This window comes from Syngnathus scovelli, chromosome 5 (assembly GCF_024217435.2).
Source record: "Syngnathus scovelli strain Florida chromosome 5, RoL_Ssco_1.2, whole genome shotgun sequence".
NCBI lineage: Eukaryota > Metazoa > Chordata > Actinopteri > Syngnathiformes > Syngnathidae > Syngnathus > Syngnathus scovelli.
In genome coordinates, this window is record NC_090851.1 from 4,091,165 (window position 1) to 4,117,121 (window position 25,957).

The following is a 25,957-nucleotide window of genomic DNA, read 5'->3' on the forward strand; positions in this document are numbered from 1 at the left end:
GCAGAATAAATTCAATTTCTGGATATAGGGTTATAACCATACACACTTCTTCAACTTCGGAGGTTCCACGGTGCATTTATGATCTATTTGTTCAATTTGGTGTCATTTTTTGCCCTGAATAGTATCCATAAACTCATAATAAAATAATCTTAACACCATAAATCATCTGAACCGTGACATAATGATCATAAAAAAGCAAAACAAAATTATAATAATCATCACCATCAATACAGACTTTTGGTAGACACGCATACAGCTAGGTGAAAAGAAGAAAATAAAAAGGAGCTTAAAGTGGGATTGAGAGCTTGTCAAAAATAATACAACATTCCTGGCAAAATAAAACAACAAATAAATCATGTGCATCTCCAACTCCTAAACAATAACGGAAGAACCAGCTCTGACAATGGCGTGCACTTGCGAGACTTGGCCGGCAGGGGGAGGAACCTTTTTACATTGATGTAGTGAATAAACACATTTTTACATATTATTAGGATGAAATTACAAGTCCTGTTGATATTTTTTACAATTGCATGAAAGGCCAGCCAGATAATATACTTGCATGATCCCTTTCTAAATGTTTAAATTTGCCCACATTTTTTTTTTTCTAGGGACAGTGTGGAACGGATTAATGGCAACTCCATTCATTTGAATGGCAAAGGAGGATTTGAGCAAGTGTTTCAATTATGAATGTCGAGATGAATCAAATTGTCACATGCAATTTATGTGTATTATTTATGCAAGTGTATGAACGTCTGTGAGCAAACTTAAGATTTTATCAAGGGATCGAATCCATATCTCCCCAAATGTATATAGCCGGTCTATAGGTTCCCCTCCCCTGCTTTACAGCATTGAGCCAACTCGACAGAAAGCGCAAAAAAAAAAAAAAAAAAGCAAAATCCCTACCCACCCTGATACAATCCTTAAATGTGTAGTCTGCTCATTAAAACTCGGAGGGAGGGAGTCTCGTTATAAAGTACCGCTCGTAGCAAGCCGACATGGTTTAGCATGACTGCATAGTGACGATGATATTTGGTTTACTTACAGATGGGATTTAAAACACATAAATACAGAGAGAGAGGGAGGGGAGAGAGAGAGAGAGAGAAAGAGAGAGAGAAAGCTGCTGGACGCCAAGGCACAGCTCAGGTAGGCGCTAGCAGCTAGCTTCACCGTTTATATACACAGCCGGCGAGCTAATATACACATCAAGCCAGGGTGGGATCACTTTAAATATTTGGTGTCTCTACAACAGAGTTGGAGGAGCTTTCCTAGCTTTTCCAAAGTTCTCCAGGAGTCCTACTAGATCAGATGGGTCCCGTACTGGGCCCACTCCTGTTCTACAATCCAAGTAGCACATAGAGCATGTGTCGGTACACATCAGCTTATAAACAAAAACAAATTAAGACAGTGGGAGACTGGGGACACACACACACACATCCGGTCATTCATGACCGGATGCCGAGCACCGGAATGATTCTTTTTGTACATGTCAGCTCTGTGGATGTAAACCGTGGCTTTAAAGTCAAGTCGATATTCTGGAGAGTAGACAAAAGGGCCGAGCCGAACGACATCATTGCATCGATGGCCTTTTTGCTTCACTCAACCTTTCCTGTACATCGTGTCGACTCGAGTCGTTCCGCTTGACCCCCTCGTCGTGTGATACTGTATAATGTGCCAGTCTCCCTCTGTACAGTAAAACAGAGCACACAAAAAGGGCAGGGGGGATTGGGGGCTGCTACAGCACAGCACCCCCTATAGCCACTCAAACACACAATTATATTATTTTTTTATATGTATATAAATAGATATATATGTATAATAGCTGAGAGCAATTCATAACAGGTGTTACTGACAATGTTGGGTTGTGGACACCTTTGGTGTGCAGTTGTGGATGGACATGACTGAAAGCATCTGGACAGACAGACAGACAGATAGACAGCCACCCTCTTAATCCGCCTATGGTGTAACGACTTGGATTAGTTGTGTGTGTCGTGGATTAGTATTTTACTCTCACTTGGTTTTCGCCTTCCTCAAAACGTGCTCTTCTAATCGGTATTTGGTAAAAAACAACGTGCGGTCTTTTGCATTGGAGTTCACGTATTTGGCAAAAACAGTATTTTGTCCTTTGGGGAAAAAGAAGTGACGGCAGCGTCTAAAGCAATTAACACAATTAAAATACAAAATGAAAAAAAATATATATAGTAGCAGCAGTAAATAAATATGTTGAAACGGAACAATACAAATCAACTAGCTCGCTGGCTAATTCAAGAAAAATAAAACGTTGGCGTAACGCCATAAAAGCTTTGTACAATGGCGGATATCTTCTCGTCAGTCCTTCTTTCTTTTAAGCACGTACTTCAGTTCCTTTTGTCTACTAGAACTTTCCTCAACAACTTTACCTCTCCTTCCATTTCCGGTCATCTCTACTGCCATCATTTCATCTCTCGCTGGCTTTCTGACACTTCCTGGCTCGTTCAGTACCACTCATCACGTCTGCATCTCTCTGATTTACTTTGGTGCCTAGTCAGTCAAGTCTTCACTATACTAATTTAACTAGCCTTAATTGTGGAAAAACATTCACGTTTCCACTATTGGTGCTAAATAATTCTCACAAGAATTTAGTAGGATATCACACTTAGTTTATGCATGAAAATAAGTAATCAATTTGGGGGTTAGAGCAAAATAAGTTTTTTAAAAAACAACCAAATTGTGGTTAAAATATTACTAATTATTAGTTATTAATTATAAGGATTTAAATCTAAACGCTTGAACGATAAAATTAATGCTTTGTTTTAGATATATTGGGCTACAATTATTTTTATTTTAAAGACATTTACAACAACATAGTGATTCAACTACGGTTTGATAATAATAAAAAAGAACTTAGCTGTGATTTAGTGTTTTCATATCCACAAAAAAGTGGCAAATTATCTTATGGCCTATATAAGTAGTAGCACTATTTTAATTCTTGAATTTACGCCTCTTCGTTTGAACAATAAAGTAAATATTGTTAGCGCACCCGAAGGTGTCTCCTCATAACCGCAATCACCTTTGGTCTGGAAAACACTAAACAGCAGAGGCAGACAGAGAAGACGAGGTAGATAAGCAAAGTGGAGTCGGCAAGATGGTGACGACGCCTATCCACCTCCTTTTCTATTTCTTTGTACAAGTCCAACGTCTGCGTCTCCTCACGGAAAAAGCAATAGCCACCAGTATGACTTTTCCAAGCCACCAGTTTCCTTCCATCTCCTCTCCATTAAAGACCAACAGCTAAAAAAGGTTAGAACACAACACTAATTTTCTTTCCCAGAGTTTTCGCTTCCAATTGTGTAGCCGATACAAAGATTGGAGCTCGTTCACTCGAAAACTGATCGGTATTAGAAATGATAATCTGTGTGTGTTGGACTAAAATACCTAATTAGGGCGTATAGTGTGTCAAGTAGATTTGATTTCAGTAGTTCAACTGAAAAAAACAAAAGATTGAGTCATTAAACACCAAATCAGTTCATTCCAATATTAAGAAATATTCGATCGTTTGTAAAATTCTGATGTTTTTCTATCAACTGTACAGTTGGATGTAATAATCCAAATTGCGTATAAAAACAATAAAAATCTCATACTTCTGTGTATAGTAAATCTATACACGAGTATAAGTCTTTTTTTAATCGAATTAGTGAAATAAATGCGGTTTCCTCCAGTGTTCAAATTTATTGCGACTACTCGTGATTGCGTACTCGGATCGCTCGGATGACACCCGCTGCTGAGCCGCAACTAAAAAAGTGACAACACGTTTACGAGTGCGATGATAACAATGGTAGCGGCGCACAAATGAAGCTAACTACAGCGTGCCTCCCTCCCATGTCTGCCTGTCCAGATTGAACATGCAATCCAATCCATCGAATCCACCATCCCGAAAAAATCCGCCGCCGTCGTCGTTTTGCTCGTTGAGGGCTTCTCCGGTGAACAGAGTCTAAGGCTAGGCTTAGCGTCTTGAGGCTGAGGCTAGACTACATTTGAGAGGACAGCTGAGATAACAGCGGGGCGAAAGGGGCTCTGCGGGCTACCTGCTAAAGAGCGAGCAGTGGAGCTGGTGCTGATGGCTGTAACACTGACTGCTGCGTGGAGACTCGGTGCGATCCATCACCGTCTGGAACCAACCGGCCACGTCCACCTCCAGCACCTCGTAACGTCGGATGAAGCTGTGCTCCTACAAAGAGGTCAACAAGATTGATTAGGTCATCATGCCACTGTTGTCGCCAAAATGGAGATCATTCAAGTCTTACCAGCAACTGGTGGTATTTTGGCCGTTTTCTGTGATCCTTAGTGAGGCTGTGGAAAAGCAACAAGATTTCCTGTCAATATTTTGTATGAAGTTTAGGAGTGTTTATTTTGGGTTTGCGCAGCTCACCAATCTTTGACGAAGGACTGGAAGTCGAGGGAGAATCCCATGCTGAGAGGCAGCAGAGGGGGGTCTTCCTGCAGCACTTTGGTCAGGACCTCAAAGTCTGTCTTGCAGTTTTTGTAAGGAAACTGTCCGGTAGCCAACTCCACCTAGTATAGTTTCACAAGTAGGTACACATTTAACTCAGTTGTTAAAGAAAAAAAAAGAAGCTACAGCAAATCTAGATGAAAGTGCAACTTGAGGAATTTTGTTCTATTAAAGATGAGGGTAAAAAATGATCTGTCAGGATGACTTGAGAGTCTGACCAGAGAGATGCCAAGGCTCCACACGTCCGCTCGGATATCGTAGTCGGGTTTGGTGGGATCGGGAGGGTCTATTCTCTCGGGCTGCAAGGATAAATACAAACATTAAACAAAATGTCTGGACAAACTTTCTGCTAGATAGTTTTATTAAGTTACCAAATTGAAAAAAAATTGATTTCTGACTTCTCACCGCCATGTACGCAGCACAGCCAGCGCTGCGGGTCTTTGCCTTCGAGTCGACGAGGCGTCCGCTGATGCCAAAGTCGCAGAGTTTGATCTGACCTTTTGCGTCCAGGAGGATGTTGGAGGGTTTAACGTCACGGTGGATGACGCCATGTTTCTCTTTCAAATACAGCAAAGCTTTCACTATCTGGAGCACAAACACAAAGGGGTGATGAAATCACAAAATGAGGGCATCTTCTTGCATCTATTGAATATTTGACTTGAGTAATCAGATAAAAAGTGATTTTGCATTATTAAACCGGCAGCGATTTTTGTAATCCAGTTACTGAAGTTACTAAAATAATTGCTGAGATGTCTCGCTTACCGCAACAGTCATCTTTCCTAAAATTTGTTCTGGGATGGGGCCTTGGATTCTCTTCTTGAGCTTCTCAGCACACGTTCCCATCAGCTCCATGGCAATAAATACATCGGTCTGGAAGGACAAGCCCGTACAAAATTGTATTAATGTCGTCAATATTGTTGGATAATACAGTGGAACCTCCAAATTAAAACAGAATTAAAATCTGGATTATAACAAAAAAAACAAAAAAAAATTCTGCAAGTTCCACTGTTAAGTATTTAGAGGACACCCACATTGGTAACTATGGCACCGTAGCACTGAATGATATAAGGGCAGTCGTGACTTTTCAGCACCACGTCCAGGTCCATCAAGATCCTCTTGTTCTCGTCCTTGTTTCCTGTTCGGCGCATTTGCTAAAGACACATACACACATTTGGATTTAATAATAGAAAGATGACAAGATGATGACAACTATCATAGGATAGAAGAGAGGCAATTAATATTCCAAAAAGGCCATTTCAGAAATCTGTTGTTGAGAGATGTTCCAATGCTAAAAAAGGCAGTTGGGGGGGGGCAAGTAGAAATACAGCGAGGTCTTACTTTAACTGCAATGACGTGACCAGTCTTCTTGAATCGCACTTTAAAGACCTGCCCACAGGTCCCGCTGCCGATCTCCCCCTCATTGATCAAATCCGAAACCTCAGCCGGATACCTCTGGAGAATGACAGATGCGAACCATCGTTGAATTCACTGTATTGTTGAACCAAGATCAAGTCATCTCACCTGTCCATCAATTTTTAGATAACCCGTTTGTTTCATGATCTCTTGCAATTTCTGGTCAATCTCTGCACTGTGGGGACAAAAACACAATTTTTGCACATTAATCCACCGTAAGATTCGCAATTGTCGATGCATTGTGCGATGATGCAAGTTGGGGCCCGACCGATTAATAGGGCAATGTTAGCAGTTGCAAAAAAATGGCAAAATAAAATCTTCAGATTTTTCCCCAATTGTTTTTGTTTTCTTATCAGCTTACACAATATAACATTAAGACAGCGATAATGAGATTCAAATGACCCAGGGGAAAAAACAACAACTGGTTATCGGAATTTAATACTGCCAAACATAGAAAGAAAATTGTATCTGTCGGGCCCCAGTCAAGAGTGTACATTTTCAATCTCACATACTTCTCTAGACTCTTCTGTAGGCCGTATTGTGGGGTGGGGAGGGTGAGCATGTGTCTGGGGCGACAAGGGTGGTGGTGCTGAGGCGAACTCTCTGAAGATGATGAGCGGCTTCCTGCATCGTTGGCTAGAGGCAGCTGAAGGGCTGGAGAGAAATCATCACTAATAGTGAGTGCATTGCATACCACAGGCCTATATGTCAAACAGCACTGAAAAACTTTTGTTAGCGATTCCATGCAATTTTTGGTGTGCTTTTACTGCCGACCAGTAGATGGCAGCACAGTTTGAGAGAAATAGTTATCTATTTTTATATAATCCATTTATGCTTTTATTCGCGTTTCTGCCAATTCTAAAATGCCATCTTCATGTCTGAGTTTTGCGGTTGTCATTTCAGGATCGCTTTATAGCTGTAATAGCAATTTTCTTTGGTAGCGATGGCTTCTTCCATGCCCAAGAAGCAGTGGGTGTTCATATCCTGGAGCCTGTTGAGGGGAAAACCGCTTAGTGAGGAGAGTGAAAAGGGGTTAGTAAAAGTGCATCTCCAATTTGGCCGGCTCCAATTTTGCTGGCATAGACTAGACAGACACACGGAGCCAGAAGAGAGAAGATGCAAACCAAGACACAAGGTTGCAGGTGCCGCCCCCTGCAGGTGAGGAGGAACATGGGGGCCATAGTGCAGCTGGAAGTTAGAGGACTTTCAGTTCCAGGCAAACAAACACGAGAGAGGAAGACGAGTGTTCACCGCACTCCAGGGATGCGGAATTAGACACTGTCAAAACACAAACACTACCCCCCCCCAAAAAAAAACCACAACAAAATGCGCCGTGCAGAAAAGCTGCATGCACTGTGCGATCCTCCGCCTCCAGCAAAATTTGAGGTTAATTGTCGGACAGCCGCATATCTCTCGCTCTCTCTCACACACACACACACACGCCAACGCTGTCCTGCCACTCACTGACGCACAGACAAGAGGAAATGGGAAGGAAAGATAGAAAGAGGGTGTGATTTGAGGGGGAGGTGTCAATGGGCTGAAGGGGAATAGCAGAGATAATTTATGAGTCATAGAATAAAAATAACTAGGAAATGAGTTGCCAAACCTAATAATCATTTATTGTGTCTGTCTAAAATTCAAAAATGATACATTGGAATCTCTGAAATCATCCTAATTCTGGGCCAAAATAAATATCAACAAATGTTAACTTTTGATTACCTTTGTGTAACAAGAATTTGAAAAATCTCAATAAATATATGACACGATTGAAGATGATTCAACACGTATCTGAATACATGAACTACGATTTCAAAATGGAACGTCTCCATTCAGATTGATTCAGCGCAATTCATATGGCACGGCTCAGTTTGAGAGGGTATGATGCAATGAGACTTCTTAGTTTACATATTTATGAATGAACTTTTCATTACTGTGAATAAGGCATTTCCTTCAACGATATATGCCTCAAACAAAAGACTGATCAATTCAATTACATCCCCTAGAAGGATTTTTTTTTCTAAATCAGACAGAAAAAACACACAAGTCGAAGGACCGCTGTAAAGCCTTATCAGTAAACTGGCACCATGTAGTACCAATAAATCGAAAGAGAGGAAGCGAGACTCAGATGAGGTGATGACGCAATGTGAAAAAGAATGGAAGGGAAACCAGGGTGGTCAGAAATGGCATGGCGTACAAGACAGGTGGGGTGGCAGGTTGTTGTGCGGTGGCAGAGAGAGCGATGGATTGAATGATACCTGCACGTTGGGAAGGAGCTGGAGCAGGACTGAGCTGGATCACGATGACTAGACGGAGGGAAGAAAATACAACACACACACGCACATTACTACACTGCAACTACTCACACACACATTCCCTCTCATACTACACATATATTCTCACATAAGACAAATACAGCAAATAAAGAACAGTAAAACACAGCTTGTAAGGATAAACGGAGTCTTACATCTTTGAATATTTGGCAAGGAGGTAAATCCCAAATATTTCAGAACAGCTACATGGTAAGGCACAGAACGTTTTGAATTCCATGTTCTGAAAAAATCTGAACATTGTTTTCTTTGGATATGCAAACCCTTCAGAAACAGAAATACAATTGCAGACCATATGAAAGAAGAAGAAATTCACAAATACACTGTAAGAGAAGGAAGAAAATTTGAGAAAACAGTTTTGTAGAGGAAAAAGAAGACTGGAATATGATGTATTTATGACTATAAATAAAATCACTTGCTTGTGTATTCACCAACAATTTTGAGTCAGACTTACACAACAGACAAAACTCAATGAAATATATGTTAAAAGTAAATTATCTTTTATGGGATTACATTTATTTGGTGAGTTTAAAATCTGTTAGCCGCTGTCTCGTCAAGGATGGAAAATGGCAGTAAAATTGCATTTTGCGGCAGGTTTAATCACCACGAAACACCATTATAGTGGAAAAAACACACCATAGACACGCGTAACTCCACGAAATAACACAAAAATACAACATTTAATGGTTTATGTCGGGCCTGCCGCTGACTATCGCTCAGTCTGCTAGCTCGTTAGCTTAGCATGTTTGACAGCACAGTAGCTCAACACATTCTCGAGGTGACTATCGGCTAATTACTTCATGACAGCGACTCGGACTTTCAAATATCAATTTACACACCCACCGGGACTCGTTTCCAACACAAAACAAGCGCAAAAGAGTGAAACAACATCGCGTAGTACGTGCGTCGGTGTTTGTTTATGTAGCTAGCAGGTTAGCACGCAGTGGCTAACGGGGAACATAACAGCGCCCCTCTCCTTCACTTCCACCCTCCGCCTCTTTCGAGCTTTTTCCTCCTCAACAGTTATTCTAGCCCTTTTATGGACAGCCCGGTGGACACTCACTTGGTCTTGCGTGGGATCTATGCGGACTCATATCAATCTTGAGGTCCATACTCCGCCGAGCCTCTTCGTTTTCCTGCTTTAGTTTCTCCTCGATCCGCGAAAGCCTCTGTTCCAGCGACGACATCTTGAAAAATTGAGCTTCCTACGAAGCAGAGCTCGATACTGCCCTCTTTGGCAGAATGGAAGAATTCTGCAAACATGCACCTGTTATTAAAATTTGAAAAAGTTTTTGCCACAATGTGTCATTTGTACATCAAGGCACCACTGTACATTTTTTAATGACAACCACAGAAATGCTACACTGATATTTGTGGCATGTGCGTACTGCACTTGCTATTTTATTGCAATTAACATACCCCGAACGGATCCGAATCGAAAAACAACGTATGTGCAGGGTATTTGCAATATTGCATTTGTCCAAAGTCCATTTGCACCAAACACAGCTGTAGAGTGGTCACGTGAAAAATCCGTACAGCATAAATAAGAAAACATCGGCGGCGTTGACGTGAAGACAGTGGTCCGTGTACCCTGTTTTCAACTTCCTGTCACATCTGAATGCGTCAATTCGTCGTCAGTGGATTCACACTTTTAACATGTCATGTTTTCTTGAGTCTTAAAAAAAACAAAACAAAACAGTGAAAAGTATGCACGCAGCTCATTGCGTCACTCTTCCTGGTGCTCTATACAAATCCTTAACAACATAAAAACTGGTCCGCGTGTCTGATAAGAGTACAAATGTAAGGCATCGGTAACAAGAGGCAGCTGGGCGACTCCTACGTATTTCGTCCCGCCAATAATTTACCCAATTTCCTTCAGCCTGAGCCTATAAAAGCCCACAGATGTGGAAAACCTAACTTCAGTGTTACCCACATTCATTCACAGTGTTTTAACGAAACAATCATACAGGAGGCCGAGCGGACGGCAGAACGATATCTCCGCTTCACTAGCAGATGTCCGAGACGTAGTCGAAGTCCAGAAAGCTGTCCTGGTCCTTTCGCGTAAGAACGCGAGGCTCTCGGGGAGGCGTCAGGGCCGGCTGTTCTGTCGTAAACTCCTCGTCGAAGTTGCTGACGTCTTCCTTGTCACCGATGGACGGGACGAAGGGAGGGGGCACTTTCCTCTGCAGCAGGGCCTCCCAGTCCATGTTCTGAAAATGAAAAGGGATGTAAAAAAATTAATAAAAGTGACGTGTTTGTTTATCTTTTGTTTACAGGTTTATAACACTTAGCGGTTTTTCATTAATTCTTAGCGCCTGTTTGTTAGTTTTTTTTATGTCATCAAGAATTTAGAGGTGAAATTCCTCACCCTGAAGAAAGGCTGCTTCTTCACTTCCTCTGCATCTTTCTCACCGGAGCCCAGTCGCCTTTCCGGGTTCCTCCTTAGCAGCTGTTTATGTTCACAGATGCAAAAAGTGGGTACATGTGTCACTAGCGTGAGTCACATTTATGTGTCATTCTCACCCGTCTCATGATAGCGATGGCTTCGGTTGAGAGAAAGCGCGGGTAGCGGACTTCGTCGTTGACGATACTGTCAAACACCTCTTCTTCGTCGTCACCTGGAAATGGCGACTGCAAAAACACAATGAAGTAGAAATGGGTCATATCGTGACGACAGCCTCCGCCAATTGCGACATCGATTTGAAATTGACATTTAATCACGACACGATGAAGTTTATTCATCTATTTGTGTGTACTTCTCACCTCTCCCACCAACATCTCATAGATGAGGACCCCCAGGCCCCACCAATCCACTGCCCTGGTGTAGGATGTATCAGTCAGGACTTCGGGGGCCAAAAACTCTGGCGTCCCGCAAAAAGTGCTGGTGCGGTCCCCGTAACCCATGCCTACGTGAGAGAAAGAAATTGTCCCCGAACGATCACATGACCCTCATCCAACATGGCATCCAGTGGTAATCAATATTTACCTTCTTTACACAGGCCAAAGTCGGCAATCTTCACATAGCCATCTGTGTCGAGCAGCAGGTTATCCAGCTTTAAGTCTCTATAACGGGACATGCGTGGTCAGTTTAAATTTTTTATTTTAATTTTTTCTAAGTCTTCGACTCACCTGTACACAATCTTATGGTCATGCAAAAACTGCAGTCCAAGAACCACACAGGCAGCATAAAACCTGAAATTCAACACATGAGCACCATGAGAAATATATTTTCCATTAAGAACATCCAGCAAATCGTTTTAATTACATACACGGCTCGTGGCTCGGTAAAGACGTCGGTGTGGATGTGCATCATCAAGTCGCCTCCCGCCGTGTACTCCATGACAAAACACACATGTTCTGGAGTCTGGAAGCATGCAAAGAGGTTGACCAGGAAGGGATGTTGCGAAATGTTGACCGTCTCGAAGATGCGCTTCTCACACATCAGACTGAAGGGGAAAAAAAAAAAAGGATTAAAGTCTGGCAGCACATTCTATTAATTGTCCGATACAAGGAACTACTCAAACCCACCTTTCGACCTCGTCGCGTGCTATAATATCACCTTTCTTCAAAGCTTTGATGGCAAACATGGTGCCCGTCTTTTTGTACTCGGCCAACAGCACCTGCAGCCGGACGTGTACGTTATTTCACTGAAGCTACACTTGAGACTAAAATCCGCTGGCATACCTTCCCAAAATGTCCTCGCCCCAACACGGCTATCAGTCTGAAGTCTTGGAGGGACAGAGGGCCTTTCTTCCGCTTACTGGAGACGCAATGGAAAGTTTGACCAGACACTTATGGCATGTGGCATATTGTATAACGCGTTCCGGCATGCAAATGCATACCTGCTGACAGACGGGATTCGGACAGGGTGCTCAGGAGTGAGGTCTGGGAGGGTAAAGGGCTCGATGATTGGCGGGCGGTCCTGGCAGGGAAGGCGGAAGGAATGAAGGAGGGGAGAAGACACGAGCGGACATAAAAAGACAGGGAAACACAACGTTGAGATGTGCATCACACACACTGAGGCAGTAACAACCTCATTAGAGCCTTTGTAGTATTTGTGGGTATCTGCCAACAATTATTTCATCAAATTCATATTGTGAAATAAGCAAAAATGCTAAAAAAAATCCTTAAAACAGAGAAGATATTCACTGCAATATTCCATATAAATAACTGCTGTTGCTAATTCTGTCCACTAGAGGTCGCATTGGTACGAAATAATAACAGTGGAAATACTCGTCAAAGTCACTGAATATGGCAAAATGACAAACGCACTCATAGCTCCCTCTTCCCCCCCCCCCCTTCTGTCTGTCTGTCTGTCTCACCGGTGTGTGCACTTCCGCATCTCGTTTGTAGTCGCCTCTTATCGGCGAGTCGTTATCCAGACTTAGCTTCTCCACGGAGATCTCCCTGAAAGCGCCCAACGAGACAGCGGCGAGAGCGACACGGGGCACGGCGGCAGCAGAGGACGCACAAATGAACAGAGAGAAGACAAACAAGAGGAAGGTTAGACGTGGGGTGTGGAGGCTTCCAACAAAAAGGGTAAAAACGGTTGGAGGGTTGCTGATGGGTCCATGTCGACGAGTGGCGGCTACATGTGCGTCTCACCCGGAATTCAGCGGCAGGTTGTGTGCGCTGGGACTGTACGTTCCCGAGTTGTTGGCGGTGGGAATGGCGTTTCGGAGAAGCCTCACCCACGTTCCGATGTCCACGTTCATTTGGCGAGCTCGAAGGAAGGCCTTGCCTGGAATTATAAACAAACACAATGTGATTAAATACACTGTGCGAGTGCTAACTCCTAAGGGACGTTCTAATCTCTTTCATTAAAAAATAAAAGTATTACTTTATTATAATATAATATAATTTGCAGTGGACCTCTTTAGATCATGCAAGTGTACCTAATGAAGTGTCCACTGATTGATTGAGTGGCACATGAAGCTCTAATAAATACTGTAAATAAAAATTGTTGACCACTAGAGGTTGCTATTAGCTAAATTAAATTGACTGATGACTGAATCTAGTATTCAAATTAGACAAAAGATGTTCTCACCTTGCTGCTTGGAGAAGATCTTTTTCTGTCTTTGTAGACGAGGGACTCTCTCAATAACCGGATTGAAGAATGTCACCTGGAAATCAAGCAAAATTATTAAAATCGCTGCGTGTAACTTCGTTCCGTTCCAAGGGCTTAAAGCTCTACCTCAGCTAAAAGCAGGCCCTGGGGTTCCAGCTCCAGCTGAACCGTGTGCTTCTGGTTGTCCAGGAACTCTTCCAGCTTCAAGTACTTCACAGCGCACAGTGAGCGGTAGTCTTTCCAGTACACCGCAATCTCCATCTCCCTCGACTACAACAAGTAGGTCGATTATATATTTTTTTTCAAAAACGTGACAACATAAGCAGCACGATAACATCAGCAGATTGTATCTTAATTAAATACAAAGTTTTGCAAAACTGGCTGTCATTCATACTCGTATTTTTTTAAGTTGGAATTAATTTAAAAAACGTGACTGACCCTCTCCAGCTCCACAGTGAAGGTCTGGTTCCACGCCTGCTCCCCGACAGTCTTCCAAGCTGTCTGACCCACCACTGTATTATCCAGCTTGAGTACGGCGCTCACCTCGGCTGCACGAACACATCCAGCACTTAGTATAAAAATATGCATTAGCACATTTAACATAGTCGCCATTTTTTTTTTTTTGGATGATTTGGTGTTGAGGTGTTGCGTAACTTCTGATGCGGCCCAATGTGAGGATTTCCTGTCTCACAATCAGAGAGCGGAAATGACAATTGCCCGGCTGCAAGATCTGATATTAGCCTCGCATCGATGATGATGTCATCCTTACACGAGAGCTCCTCTGTCTTGCTCGGCGTCTTCCCGCTGACTGAACCGCTCCGGCCGTAGAGTGTCTTGTTGCCCCTCATGAAGGAGCGCGTATCCCCGGGGCTGTAACAAGGCAACATGACAGCAGTCCCCTTGTTGCGTCCTGGTACCAACTCCAGCAACCCCACGCAGCCCAGCAGCTGGACCTGCAAGGTACCTGAGCACATGGTGGAACCAGTTTTAAAGTAAGCTCTCGCCTCAGGTAGGATTAAGTCTCGTTTCCGGTCTCATACCAGTGAGAGGCGAGGGCTTGTTGAGGGTGCTGTACTGGTTGTGTACGTAGGGGGCGCCATGGCGAGAACTGAAGGCCGGTGAGGAGGACAGCACCAACTCTTCTTTAATCACATTGGCCTTGGGGTGGTCTTCAGGAAGCTCGGCAAGACGATGGTCCAGAGAATCCCTTAGCAGGTCCAAGCGCTGAGAGGCTTCGCTCAGTCGAGATTGCGCCTGTGCACGGAGGAGATGCAGCTTCAAGCTTTGTGGATGTTCACACATATTCGGGAAATGATCTTTGTCCTCAGTTACCTAAGCTTACCTCCGAAATGGCTTTCTTGTCCTGAACCTTGCTGGCCCCCAGAAGCCTAAGCACGTTTTTGGCTCCCTCAGCAACAGCATGTTCAACTCTGTAGTGATGCCTCAGCTCCTCGATGCGCAGCTCCACCCCACACATGTCGTGGTTACCTGTCAGAAGACATTGTGTCACAATCGATCGCCACTACGCAGTCTTTGGTCATCCTGGAGGACGACATCTGAGCGGCTTCACTTAGACGTGGTCTCTCAAGAAGGGGTAATGTGCTCCCATGGAGCAGATAAGGCACAAGGGGGGGAGGAGGAGGAGGTGGAAGATGATCAAATGCACAAAGAGCAGATAAGCACAACCTTTGGCCAGCTGTTGAACGTGGTGGGTAAAAATACTACAGTATTAAAAATGTCCAAGATTTGTGAGTTGTTTAAAATTTAGTATGAGGGATAAGCTCGAGGAATTGAGGGGGGGGGTTAATATGAGCGGTGGGAGTGGAGGTGGATTATGGGTGCTTGTATCTCCTAATAAGGTGTTGTGCCTTGAGAGCATGGACCCCGCGAGATGACCCCTTCAGGGGGTGTGGCGCCTGGAGACCGTCTGTGTACACGAGACCCACAACCTACTCCCCTGTGTGTACTTGTGTGTGCGTGCGCTTCAAATGAACCAGAATAACTCGAGGCTGTCAATGTGGGAGCACAGCACGGAAGAAAAAAAAAAAAAATGGGAGCGCTGACGACGTCAGTAGCTGAAGGGTCGTAATTCTGGATCAAGCGAGAAAATCTGTTTGGTTTAAGAGACATGAATGAAAAAAAATCAGATTTTCTGTGTGATGGAAGGAAGCGTGTGATAAATTGAATCAAGCAATAATCGATTGAAATAACGAAATTATTTGAATGCCACGCTGACTTGTAAGAAGGCAAAAAGCATGTCTGGATTCCCTTCCTGACACGCCTATAGGGGGAGCACTGGAGCAAAAAAAAAAAAAAAAAAAGAACCATAAGGACAAAATTATTGGTAATCTTAATATTTGGTGGCCGTGGCTCAGTTATCCGGCAAGTGGAGGGTCAACTATTTGATTCCTGGTTTGCCCGAGTGTCCTTGAGCAAGACAGTGTGACTGCCGAGCGGAAGCTAACTTGCACATACCTTGCCCGTCGTCGTTGTGCTCGGTGGCTTGCACGGCTTTGCGGATTTGCATGCGGATGATGTCGATTTTGGTTTTACTGTCCTGCAGCATTTGCTGAGCCGTCTGCAGCATTTTTTTATCCTGATGGAACAAGCAGGAAGAAGCAAACATTGGAAGACGTTGACGTTAGATTGAAATAACGATTCCAGATTGAGTGGCGTTCATATTTGTTTGCGACTGAGTCTTGGTAAAAAAAGTACCTTGGTGGAGCCATTGGCGTAGATTGGGATCATGTTCTCAACTCCTTGCTTGACCTTGAGCTCAATGTTGAGCTGTCTCTCCAGGGCAGCGATGCGCTCCTTGTGGGCTGATGTTCTGCTCTCCGTCCCAGGGGACTGAGGGCATTCATCTGGAACAGCAAGAGAAAAGGTTGGAGTTGAAGCAAGATTAACATCATGCAGAGAATTGCTACGGCCAATTTACCTTTATTCTCATCTCCTCCTTTCACCACAATGTGAGCATCCAGTTCTTGGAGCTGGGCGTGAAGGTTATCTAGCTTCCGATTGGAGCACCTGAGCTGAGTTTCCACCTGAAGGATTCAACCGAGAGTTTAGAGAGCTTCGGTTGTGACTTCACAACTCTCTTGGGAGAAATGTCGGGCTTTACAGGGCGGGAATCTGTCTCGCTATCTGGACTACAACCATTTATCATTCCAGTGGTGGTAATTAACATATTTCCTCAGTGTGTGTCCCTCAAATAGACTCGGTCTCACGAATAGAATGTGAGTCATTCTCTAAATTTGTTTCCTGCTTGCACCGCCGATCTACACATTGATTTGTGAATGAATTTTCATGGTGACAACTTTTAGGCTCAAACGGACCTGCTGAGCGTTCCTCTTGTCCGTGGTAGCTCTGCGCAGGTTCTCGGCTCCTTCTTTAATCTTCAACTCCTTTCGGATTTCCCGGCGAATCCTCTCACGCTGCTCATCCAGGAACTGCTGCACGCTTGAGTCGGAGAAATCAGAGTTCTGGTCCAGACCCAGTTGCTCTAGTAGCGACAGCCCGTCTGGGTCACTCTGGAAGGAAGAAGAGCGGAGATGTCATTGAGGAAGCGATCGTAAAATATAACAACACATCGGGGGCTCCCAGTTTGGAAAGGTGTTGATGGCGAGTATGCCGGAGGAGGAAAAAAAAAAATGGGTCAGGACTGAGCGATGTCTAATGGGAGGAAGGAGATAGGAAGGGACAGATGGGGGATTTTTGAGTAAGAATGTAGATAACAACTCAGTCTGTGTTTTAAAATCAAAGATTAAATGTTACTCCTAGACTCACCTAAAAGTGTATTTAACTGTTGTGGTAAGATTTTTTTCCCCCCTGATAAGGACTGAGTAACATGATAAATATTTTTGCTAACCAGTTAGCCAACGATAGCTCCGACCGTACCAATGGGTACTTGGAGTTGTGTCGATAACCATAATCGGAGGAAACATGACACGGTAAAAACTAACATCATGTAGATAAAAAAAAAAAATGGCTGTTGAGTTTGTTCAAGAGCGACCACAATGGTCTTGTGAAAAATATCACAAAGCGGTGAGGACGTTCCAACTGAACCCAAACACTCCATCAGGAACACCCCGAGCGTTAATCACAGCCGGTCCTAGCGCCACTTGCCTTTACAGGAACACACAAAGCAAACAAACAAGCCGACAAAACGTCACCTCCGAGCTGTCCTCATCCTCCTCGTCGCCATGCCAACACATAGTTTGCTCAGGTTTGATGATCCGAAAACCAAGAGGAACACGACACCTTCCTTCGATGCCCTCCTGAGCCCGAATGTGGACAATACGCGGCTGCTTTGGAGGTGGGGAAACCCGATAAAAAGAGATAAGTGAGAGGGGAGGGGTCACGGCTCCTGAAGAGGATATCCGTCCCGAGTTCCAACACCAAGCGACTCAGGCCTTTCCTGTTTCCTCTGTAAACTTCACCGCCGTTGTCAGCAGAGAAAGAGAGAGAGAGCGAGAGAAAAGGGCGACAGACGCTCCATACATCAACATTTCCGTCCTGTTCAAGGTTTCATAAATCATTGTGGGGAATCCATCGCGCTCAGGTCGTGTAAAGTCAACGCTTGAGTTTGAAATCGGCGCATAACGGCATCCTTTTTTTCTTCTTGAGGGTGGAAACGAGGGAAGGATGTGTTTCGAAGTATTGGATGAAAGCCAGAGCGTAACGTTGGGAGGAGGAAACGGTAGAAAACAATATTCAAAGAGAAAGTTCACTCCATAGTTTTGACATGTTCAAATAAAAAATGTTAATCGTTCAAAAAAAAAGATGGAAGGGAAAGCAGCTTCCAGAAATGGAATAACAAGAGATTATTTGACCCAAAATATAAACAACCAGGTCCAATTTTGAACTCACACAGCAAATGGAAGAAAAGATGTCAACTCTTTCACCCTCAGGTTGGCGACCCGGCGTTACCTCACCAAAACGGCGAAATCTCGCGGCACAGATGACTCAGCCTGAGCTAATTTAATTCGACAGCGCTAGCAGCACGAAGTTGGACCGAAAAGTGAAGTTAGATGTGTGTGAAATGGTATGGCACGATAAGGCCTGTTCCTTATGAGTGACGATAAATATTCAGGTTAAAAGATGCTTCAGTTTTTTTTTTTTTTTTTTTATTGTGGTGCCATTTCGAAGTAATCTGTGGGGGATAAACAAACCTGCAAAGAATGTCAAGCTGAATGACCGCAAGGCATAGATGCATCGAGAGAGAGTTTGAGTCTAACCAAAATAGATAAAACGAGGAGGACATGGGAATGGATGATCATTTGACTACATTTCCCGGGAAAAAAAAAAAAAAAAACACACGCAAATAGTCGGTTGGGTGTCGGCAGGAGAATTTTTGCGGCCACCGGGAAGCTGCAGTTCGTCCAGCTAGACGAGTACAACTAGTGAGAGAGGCAGCGTGTGTCAAACAAAGGGAGAGCATGACGGGGACAGGAAGAGAGGGAGGAGAGATGGATGAGGCCCCGCCGAGAGGGTCACGGGGTACAAGCACACACCAGACAAATAAGCACCAAGGGAGGAAGAGATAGAAACGGGTGTCTAGAACTGAAATCAATCACCGGTTTGGTCTTGTCGATGCTAACGTAATAGCATGTTGTTGTTTTTTGCTTCCCTTGTAAGCTAGACAACTTGGCTACAAAATGGCAAACTTGTTGTTTTTGTGGACATAGTGTCACGGGGTGTGGCTCGTGACAGGATTATTTTTACGAAACATTGGTTTTGACTGTGCTGTAGATAAAAAACACTTTGGGGTTAGTCTTGTGACATTCGGTGTAGCGTGTCGTGAATCCGTGCAGGGTACAATGAAAACTCAAAGTCAGTCGTGCGTTGCTGAAGATTGCCCAGACTGTCAGAAAAATTGGAACAGCTTATCATTGATAATAGGTGACAGAAATGCTTTGTGAGGTGAGCAGACATCTTGTAGCTCTGAGGACTGATTGACAGCTGTCAATCATACGCCGGCGAGTACATTGAGCTACTTTGTCGATAAGGATGACAAAAATCCTGAAATTCAGTTTTCAGCGAGTCCAGATTGGAATGTAAACACACGTCGGCCTCGGTGTGGAATGTTTTGCTCAACCAAGGTTCTATTTTCGCTCTGGCAAATTCTTACCTTGGATTTATGCGAAGGACACTGTGTGATTGCGGATTTCTGCTACTGGCGCATCAGGGAGAATTAAACTGCCTGATAAGACCCTAAACCCATCAAGATAAGGAGCGAGATAGCGCTAGCTACAATTAGCGGACTAATGAGAAATAGACGAGAGGAAAAAATGATGACGAGGACATTCTTTTTTTTCTGGAAATGTTACAAGAGGACATCAGTGAGAGCGGCTTGACTGGTGATTGTTACGACAGGTCTCGATGATTTGCCCGGAGACGAGCTAGATGGTGAGAGGCGGCATTATTAACTTAAAGAGCTGGAAACGGGTCAGCACAACTGATTAGCCTGTAGTAGCACTGATATGATGTCAGCTCAGCTTTGCGTCACTCCCCTCTGTGGAAAGAAGATTGGAGTCGGCGCGAGAGACTTCTACCTTGAGCCCAAACGATTGCCGTGGTGTGCAAATGGTGACTGATCGCTTTTACATGTTTGTGCAACGTCACACCGAGGAAACATCTGCGAGCATTCCTAAGACTTCTAACTAGTGATGCTAGGTGAACGGTGTTTCCTTTCAAGCAAACAGTTCCCTAGTTCCTGCAGAACAGAAACGGTGAGGAGCACATGGGCGAAGAAGACCCCGTGAGAGGACAAAAAAGCAGCCTGGGAGAAAAGACAGGTGGTGGTAGAAAAGATCGAGGGGGAAGGAGAGAAGCAGGAAAGGGGGGTGTCAGCGCCAGAGGCCGCTGACTGATAAAAGGCCCCCGTGAGAGGCCGCTGGAAGTAGAGACAAACATCAGACAGGCGGGATGAGGACCAAACAGACCTCAGGAAAAGATGATTCAAGGCTATTCATGACAGCAATGTCAGGTTTCCCATCAGGCTGCCATTACGCCGCCGAGCAACGTTTCACGGCTAGCTTCCTTTCCATACGACTCGCCATCGTACATCACAATCGTAGCATTGTTCTATAATGGGGAAAAAAAATGAACTTGTGGCCTCGGCCTGCAGAGTCCCAATCTCAATTCTCAAAACATGGCATAAAACAAACAAAGTGTAGAGGCGGCCATTTTGCCACTTGCTGTGGACTGAAAATGACATCACAGTTGCCATCTCTAATTACAACCAATCACGACTCAGCTTTTGATATCTGGTGAGCCGTCCATTCTCGATTTGTTATCGTCATTAAAGTCAACACTGAATCGTTCAGAAATGATCTGGGACCTTCTGGAATCAGTGAATAATTTGACACATCCTTCTTTTCACTTTTTATGTGTAATGTTTTTTATTCTTGATTTCAATATTAAAATATCCAAGTCATACTAAATATTCTATGACAGTCCACCGATAAAGACATTGAGTGTAGCCCGAGTTATGTAACGATTTAACAAAACCTCCTTGGCAAGCGTTTTCACTCGGGCTCGTTTCTCTTGCTAAACCGGTCATGCATGTGTGTCATAGTTAATAAAACTGTGTGACTCTTCATCTTTTTGCCAAATACAATTCATCACTCGCACATAATCGGAACCTGCTCAAGTTTCTAAATTCAGTAACTCTAACAGAGCTGATCAAAACTGAACCCGAGGTGGGTAAGAAGATCCTCGAGGGATTCAAAACATGCACGTGTTTGTCTATGTGGTTTTGTTTTAGGTGTGTCAACAGCTGTAAAGACCAGCAGAGCAGGCTTGTGTAGCGCATGTGTGTTTTACAACACAATGCCACGATGAGGGCACCAAATAACGCCATGTCACTAACTGGTGTCAAAAAAACGGCAGCAAAAATACCAAGAGTGAAGGTTTATAATTTGATGGGACGTCCTGAAGGTTGTGTAAATCATTTAGAGTTGATTGAGTACCCGCCGCTTAGCGGAAGCGACGATTTAATTTGATAAAAAGGGAGGGGGGGGAGCGTTTTTAGTCTATTACCTAAAAGCCAGATATTAATTGTCCCATGAGAGTGAATACAATAGGATGGGAAATAAACTGCCAAAAATGAAACCAAAGAACATTTTCATGAAATCATGCACATATTTCTTTTTTTTTGGTATGTCTTTCTGCAGACCATGTGGGAAAGATAATGTTTCTAGCAAATTTTAGCACATTTTGTAGCATATTAGCTACGACTGTGCTAAACTAGACTTCTTAAAAACACTGCGTAGGAATAAATTATTTCATTTTAACAAAACACTACATCCTTTTTTCTCTTTGTGTCTTCTGTTATGGCTCAAGTGACTATTTTTGTGTAACAGAGGCTGTCATTTCTTACTTGGGATCAGAAACAATGCAATTATTTCAATCTGTCATTCCAAAGTCTTTACTCGTGTGTAATTCAATGTAACTTGATCCGCTCACACACTGTTGAGACGAGGGAATGTTTGTGGGGATTTCTCCTTCGCCCAATTATATAAGTCACACACAAACGTTCACAACTCGTTATTTAAATCTATATTCAGAGAGATTGGAAGACAGAGATATTTTTTTTACTGTATGTCAAAGGTTACTTAAGCAATACCAATGATGAATTTTGTTTTTCAGGTTTTTGATACTACCGACAAGCATTTTCCTTCTAATTATCCCCCAGCAGACGATGATAGCTCTTGAGGTTCAACTCAAATGGGAAAACAAAGCGTTGGCTTTAGCGGGAGGGAAGGCAACAGCTGTACTTTAGAGAGAAGGGAGGAGAATGAGTCAAGGAAAACAGGGTGGGGGGGTACGCTAACCCAAGAGCAACATTTTACAAAACTCAAAACGAGCCATCCGCACTCCAGTTCGGTCGAGATTATCACTGGGAAAGACAAACTAAAATGGCCGAATATTGATTGTGCGTCTTTCAAATTTTTTTTTGTTGCTGTACAAATGCGTTTGACTACTTTTAAGATGATTTTGATCGGCTCGGCATTGTTGCGTGACGAGGCTGGTTTTCGCTAAGATACACGTGCGCTCGCAGCAGCTGAGCTTTTGTGTTTGTCGAGTCAGCTCTAGGCAAGCGTGCCTCGCTTATCCTGTTAAGGCGGCCCATTGTTTTGTGCAAAAAAATTTTAACAGCAGTCCCCCTTTTGGAGGGGGGGTCAATGGTATAAGCAAGAGGATGAACGAGTTACTAAGTCAAAAGATGTTCACGGTTTCTATTCCAGCATCCTGGCAAAGAAAGAGTCAACGTTTAAACAGCACGACAGCAACGGCACTGCGGTCGATGCATGTGGCCCTGGGCAGGGAAGGTCAAGGGTCGTCAAGGCTGCTGGTGTTGACATATCAGGCCTGGCCCTGCATGAAAATGTATGAACACTAAATGAAAGCCTTGAGCAGACATAGGGGCACATTTTCACCTGCATGGATGCCTTTAGGAGAGCACTAAAAAAAATACTAGTGGATGGATGAGCTACTTCCATCCGATTAGTATCGCCTCACACAATAGGGAGCATTTTGGACAGATTAGACCTTCTTCAGCATCTGGCAGAAGAGTCAATCTGTTTTTTTTTTTGGCATCCATTAAATAGTTCAACTGAGAATATACAGTCTTCTGGTACTCTCTTACTGTTGGAATAGGATTGACCAAGACTTTAAAGGTCACTCAGGGTCTTTGCGAAGTTATGAGATGTTTTCATTGGGTGGACAAAGGGAATGTAAATACCAACCAGGATGCACAAACCTCGTTTAACGAGAGCTTACGGTCATGACAGTGACTGATGCAGCATCGGGTTTGGTTGGTCGACTGGTGAGGGTGTGGTCGCCAACCGCCTCAGTCAAAGGATGTGGGGAAATGAACTGGCAGTGAACTGAATGCGAACTAGGTTGTGGCTGTCAGACAATAGCTGCTATTGTCCTGCCATGGCGGCACAGCGCTGTCGGCATCGGCATAATGCCCTTTAGACCCTCTGCCCTCGGGGGGCCGAGGCCATGTGAGCCTCGGAGGACAACCGCATCAAACTAATAATCTACGTGTGCGTTCGTTTGAATCATTTGCATTCAAATGTATGAAGGAGAATTTGATCCGTCGTCAGGTGCTGAAGCTTTGCTGAGGATTGCGCATACATGTCTGCCAGCAGGGCAGTGACGTCAGAGGCAAAACACGACTGTGTGCATATCTGTCTACTTATGTCATGGCATAGCCTTGTAAGGAGTATTCCAGTGCATTCCCCCAGAGGACTCTATATCTGTGAACACAGACCACGCGAAAACATTACGCGAGAGACAAAATGACCGCACATCCATCAATGTGATGTACTCGCCTCACCTTGTATATTTTACGAGCAAGTCTGACATGGGGGGGTGTTTAATAGTGCCTTCCTGTGGGGCAGACAAATAACACGTCTGGGGAAGAGTGTAGATTTTGTATTTTTTCGGGGGGAGGAAGGGAGGGACCATTATTGTGAATTTTTCGGGAATTATTTTCTTCAGTCAATTGATGAGTTAAAATGGCCATACAATTAATGTTGTAGTTGCAATGCTATGCTAAGCTATGCTATTTATTCAAGCTTACAAACGCTTTTTTGTCTTGAGAGGGATTAAAAACCCTACAAAAAGAAGTTGGGTGGTTTCCAGTATAATAGAATATAGAAACAAATAAATATTTATTGATATTTAAAAATCATACTTTACTGTGGTAATCTTCCTGGAAGTGTGACCCCAAAAAAAAAGAGGAACTTGTCTTCCATTTGAGTCCTGCAATGTTTTAAATAATTTACCTTGGTATTATACTGGTTAGAAGGCCAAAATGGCGAGACACATGTATCCGTTAGGCACATTTTCCAACACCGGTTGTTTTTCGTAGAGCATGCAAATGTAATGGAACAACTCCATCCATGCCGGAACTCTTTTGCCTGACCCAGAAACACCACGGTGTCAAAGCAAAGCGTTAGCACCGCTTCAAATGGAAAAGTCACCCAATGTGAAGCTTTTAAAAGCAGTCTGATAAACGCCAAGCACGTCAGCAGTATAATTAAAATCAGACCGTCTCATTTTTACTACAACCCATGTGATCCGGATGCAAATAAAAACAAAGAAAGCCTTCATTAGCTCCTTCAACAGCTCAGCAACCCAAGTTGCAAACGAATCTCTCGACAAGTTGTGAAATGATACAACCTGGATTTAGTTTCATAGTGCAGGATCAGTCTATTCTTTGGTCATCACAAGTGTAATCCTGCCTCAGTGGCCCTAAATTGACTAGGTCCTACTACTAGAATGCAACATTGTTATTTCACCCCTAAAAGAATGACATACAACTTCCCCTCATTGCATCAAGAATTGGAAAAAAAACAGATGAACTTGTTGCGCAGTCTGCTGTGCGACATTTTTAGCTATGCTTAATTACGCGTTGCAACCCCACTCTTAAAACATCAACACATCCATTTCTAAAATGACATTGTGACATGGAGAGAAACTCCGTGGAATGAAAGAAGATCATTCCGCATTCTAAACCCTCCTGCTAGAGGATTTGCTATAATAAATGTCAAGAGGACTTTTTGTTTTTAGTCATAACACTAAAGTATGTATATAATTTACACTCAACACTATGTGGGCTCTGCGACCAGATCGCCAACACTGAGGTGTCCTACTGTCAATTATTAATAAGAAACAAACTATCCATTCCCATGACAGACAATTGAAATAGTGAACTATTATTTTCACAAAACACAAAAAGCTGAATCAAATACTGAATATATTATATGTATGATATCAGGATTTCATTGCAGGGGTAGAATTGATTGATGTGTTTAGTAGAGATGGTTTTAAGAGATGTTTAAAGCAAAAATATATATTTTTTTGTCAAAATATGAAGGTTCAGAAGGTGAAAATATATACTTGAGTTAACAGCATTTAACCTGGAGGGATTTAAGCAGGGCAATTCAAAGCGAGCGTTGGTCAACTTACTTGGACTGAGTCGTTGGCCATCGCGGTGCCTGTCGCCGTGTCGCTGCCGGACAACCTGTGCTCATGTGGGGCTTATCCTCCCCAGCCCTCGCCAATCAGCTCCGAGACAATGGCACAACAATGATGGATGTTGTCTCAACTTTGTCCAAACAGCCTGTTGAAAAAAAGGCGGTCAGGAGGTAATCCTCGTCTGGGTGTGGACCCACCCTGTTGTTTTGCCGAGCTCCTCCACTCACGTAGTTTTTTCTTAAATAAATATAGTTATACAAAGATATATACAGTTAAAAAACGTGGTCGTTGCCTTTCCGTCTCACAGTAAATCATCCAATCCGAATTGGGGGGGGGGTCATCCACAATGGCAGCGTACAACAATGAACCCCACGAAAAAAATTCAAAGGAGCCTACACGGCGCCGTTTCCGTTTCGCGCTGCCGCAAAAAAAGTCACATCCACGGCTACTTGTGAGTGAAAAATAGCGACAGAAACAGGAGCTTGTTCCTCCTCGAGAGCTTGCTCACCGGTGACATCCGTGAAGCTTCACACACGCTTCGCTCGCTGCCTCGCTCGTTCCCTCGCTCTCCTCTCTGGATCACGTGACACTCAGGACGCCGCCTGTCAGAACGTGCGTGCGCGCGCCCGCGAACACCCGCCGCGTTTTAAAACAAGAACAGGCAGG

The 25,957-nt window shown here is 43.7% G+C and overlaps 2 protein-coding genes across 5 annotated transcripts; both read right to left on the bottom strand.

Moving 5' to 3' along the window:
* Positions 1 to 3,734: 3,734 nt before the first annotated feature.
* Positions 3,735 to 9,446, bottom strand: map2k7 (mitogen-activated protein kinase kinase 7). 2 transcript variants are annotated; one of them, XM_049721822.2, is made up of 12 exons: positions 9,290 to 9,446; positions 8,155 to 8,202; positions 6,412 to 6,553; positions 6,008 to 6,074; positions 5,825 to 5,938; positions 5,518 to 5,637; positions 5,249 to 5,356; positions 4,892 to 5,071; positions 4,705 to 4,785; positions 4,406 to 4,548; positions 4,281 to 4,326; positions 3,735 to 4,204 (listed from the first exon to the last, which is right to left on the bottom strand). In XM_049721822.2, the coding sequence occupies exons 1-12, from the start codon at positions 9,411 to 9,413 to the stop codon at positions 4,058 to 4,060; spliced, it is 1,320 nt and encodes a 439-aa protein (XP_049577779.1). In that variant the 5' UTR covers positions 9,414 to 9,446; the 3' UTR covers positions 3,735 to 4,057. The 2 variants fall into 2 exon arrangements, with proteins under 2 accessions (XP_049577779.1, XP_049577780.1); XM_049721823.1 differs by lacking the exon at positions 8,155 to 8,202 and having other exon boundaries at positions 9,290 to 9,444.
* Positions 9,447 to 9,591: 145 nt separating this feature from the next.
* On the bottom strand, positions 9,592 to 25,926 carry pkn1a (protein kinase N1a). Of its 3 annotated transcripts, none has more exons than XM_049721819.2 (24): positions 25,800 to 25,926; positions 25,283 to 25,436; positions 16,630 to 16,824; positions 16,233 to 16,338; positions 16,010 to 16,158; positions 15,770 to 15,890; positions 14,637 to 14,782; positions 14,335 to 14,548; positions 14,064 to 14,258; positions 13,733 to 13,842; positions 13,421 to 13,564; positions 13,274 to 13,349; positions 12,832 to 12,967; positions 12,549 to 12,633; positions 12,069 to 12,148; positions 11,911 to 11,986; positions 11,755 to 11,846; positions 11,496 to 11,672; positions 11,356 to 11,418; positions 11,213 to 11,289; positions 10,990 to 11,132; positions 10,750 to 10,857; positions 10,595 to 10,675; positions 9,592 to 10,436 (listed from the first exon to the last, which is right to left on the bottom strand). In XM_049721819.2, the coding sequence occupies exons 2-24, from the start codon at positions 25,301 to 25,303 to the stop codon at positions 10,233 to 10,235; spliced, it is 2,799 nt and encodes a 932-aa protein (XP_049577776.1). In that variant the 5' UTR covers positions 25,304 to 25,436; positions 25,800 to 25,926; the 3' UTR covers positions 9,592 to 10,232. The 3 variants fall into 3 exon arrangements, with proteins under 3 accessions (XP_049577776.1, XP_049577777.1, XP_049577775.1); XM_049721820.2 differs by having other exon boundaries at positions 25,519 to 25,804; XM_049721818.2 differs by lacking the exons at positions 25,283 to 25,436; positions 25,800 to 25,926 and adding an exon at positions 17,467 to 18,055.
* Positions 25,927 to 25,957: the final 31 nt, after the last annotated feature.

Bases quoted from the DNA above. Each gene is read 5' to 3' on its own strand.
- pkn1a (XM_049721818.2), bottom strand. From the start codon at position 17,508: ATGTGTTGGCATGGCGACGAGGAGGATGAGGACAGCTCGGAG. The intron at 16,825-17,466 runs GTGACGTTTTGT...TCTTCCTTCCAG, and splicing joins AGGATGAGGACAGCTCGGAG to AGTGACCCAGACGGGCTGTC. The intron at 11,290-11,355 runs GTGAGTCGAAGA...GTCCCGTTATAG, and splicing joins GACCATAAGATTGTGTACAG to AGACTTAAAGCTGGATAACC.
- map2k7 (XM_049721822.2), bottom strand. From the start codon at position 9,413: ATGTCGTCGCTGGAACAGAGGCTTTCGCGGATCGAGGAGAAACTAAAG. The intron at 6,554-8,154 runs GTATCATTCAAT...ATTTCTCTCCAG, and splicing joins AGCTCCTTCCCAACGTGCAG to CCCTTCAGCTGCCTCTAGCC. The intron at 4,205-4,280 runs GTAAGACTTGAA...ACCTCTTTGTAG, and splicing joins CAAAATACCACCAGTTGCTG to GAGCACAGCTTCATCCGACG.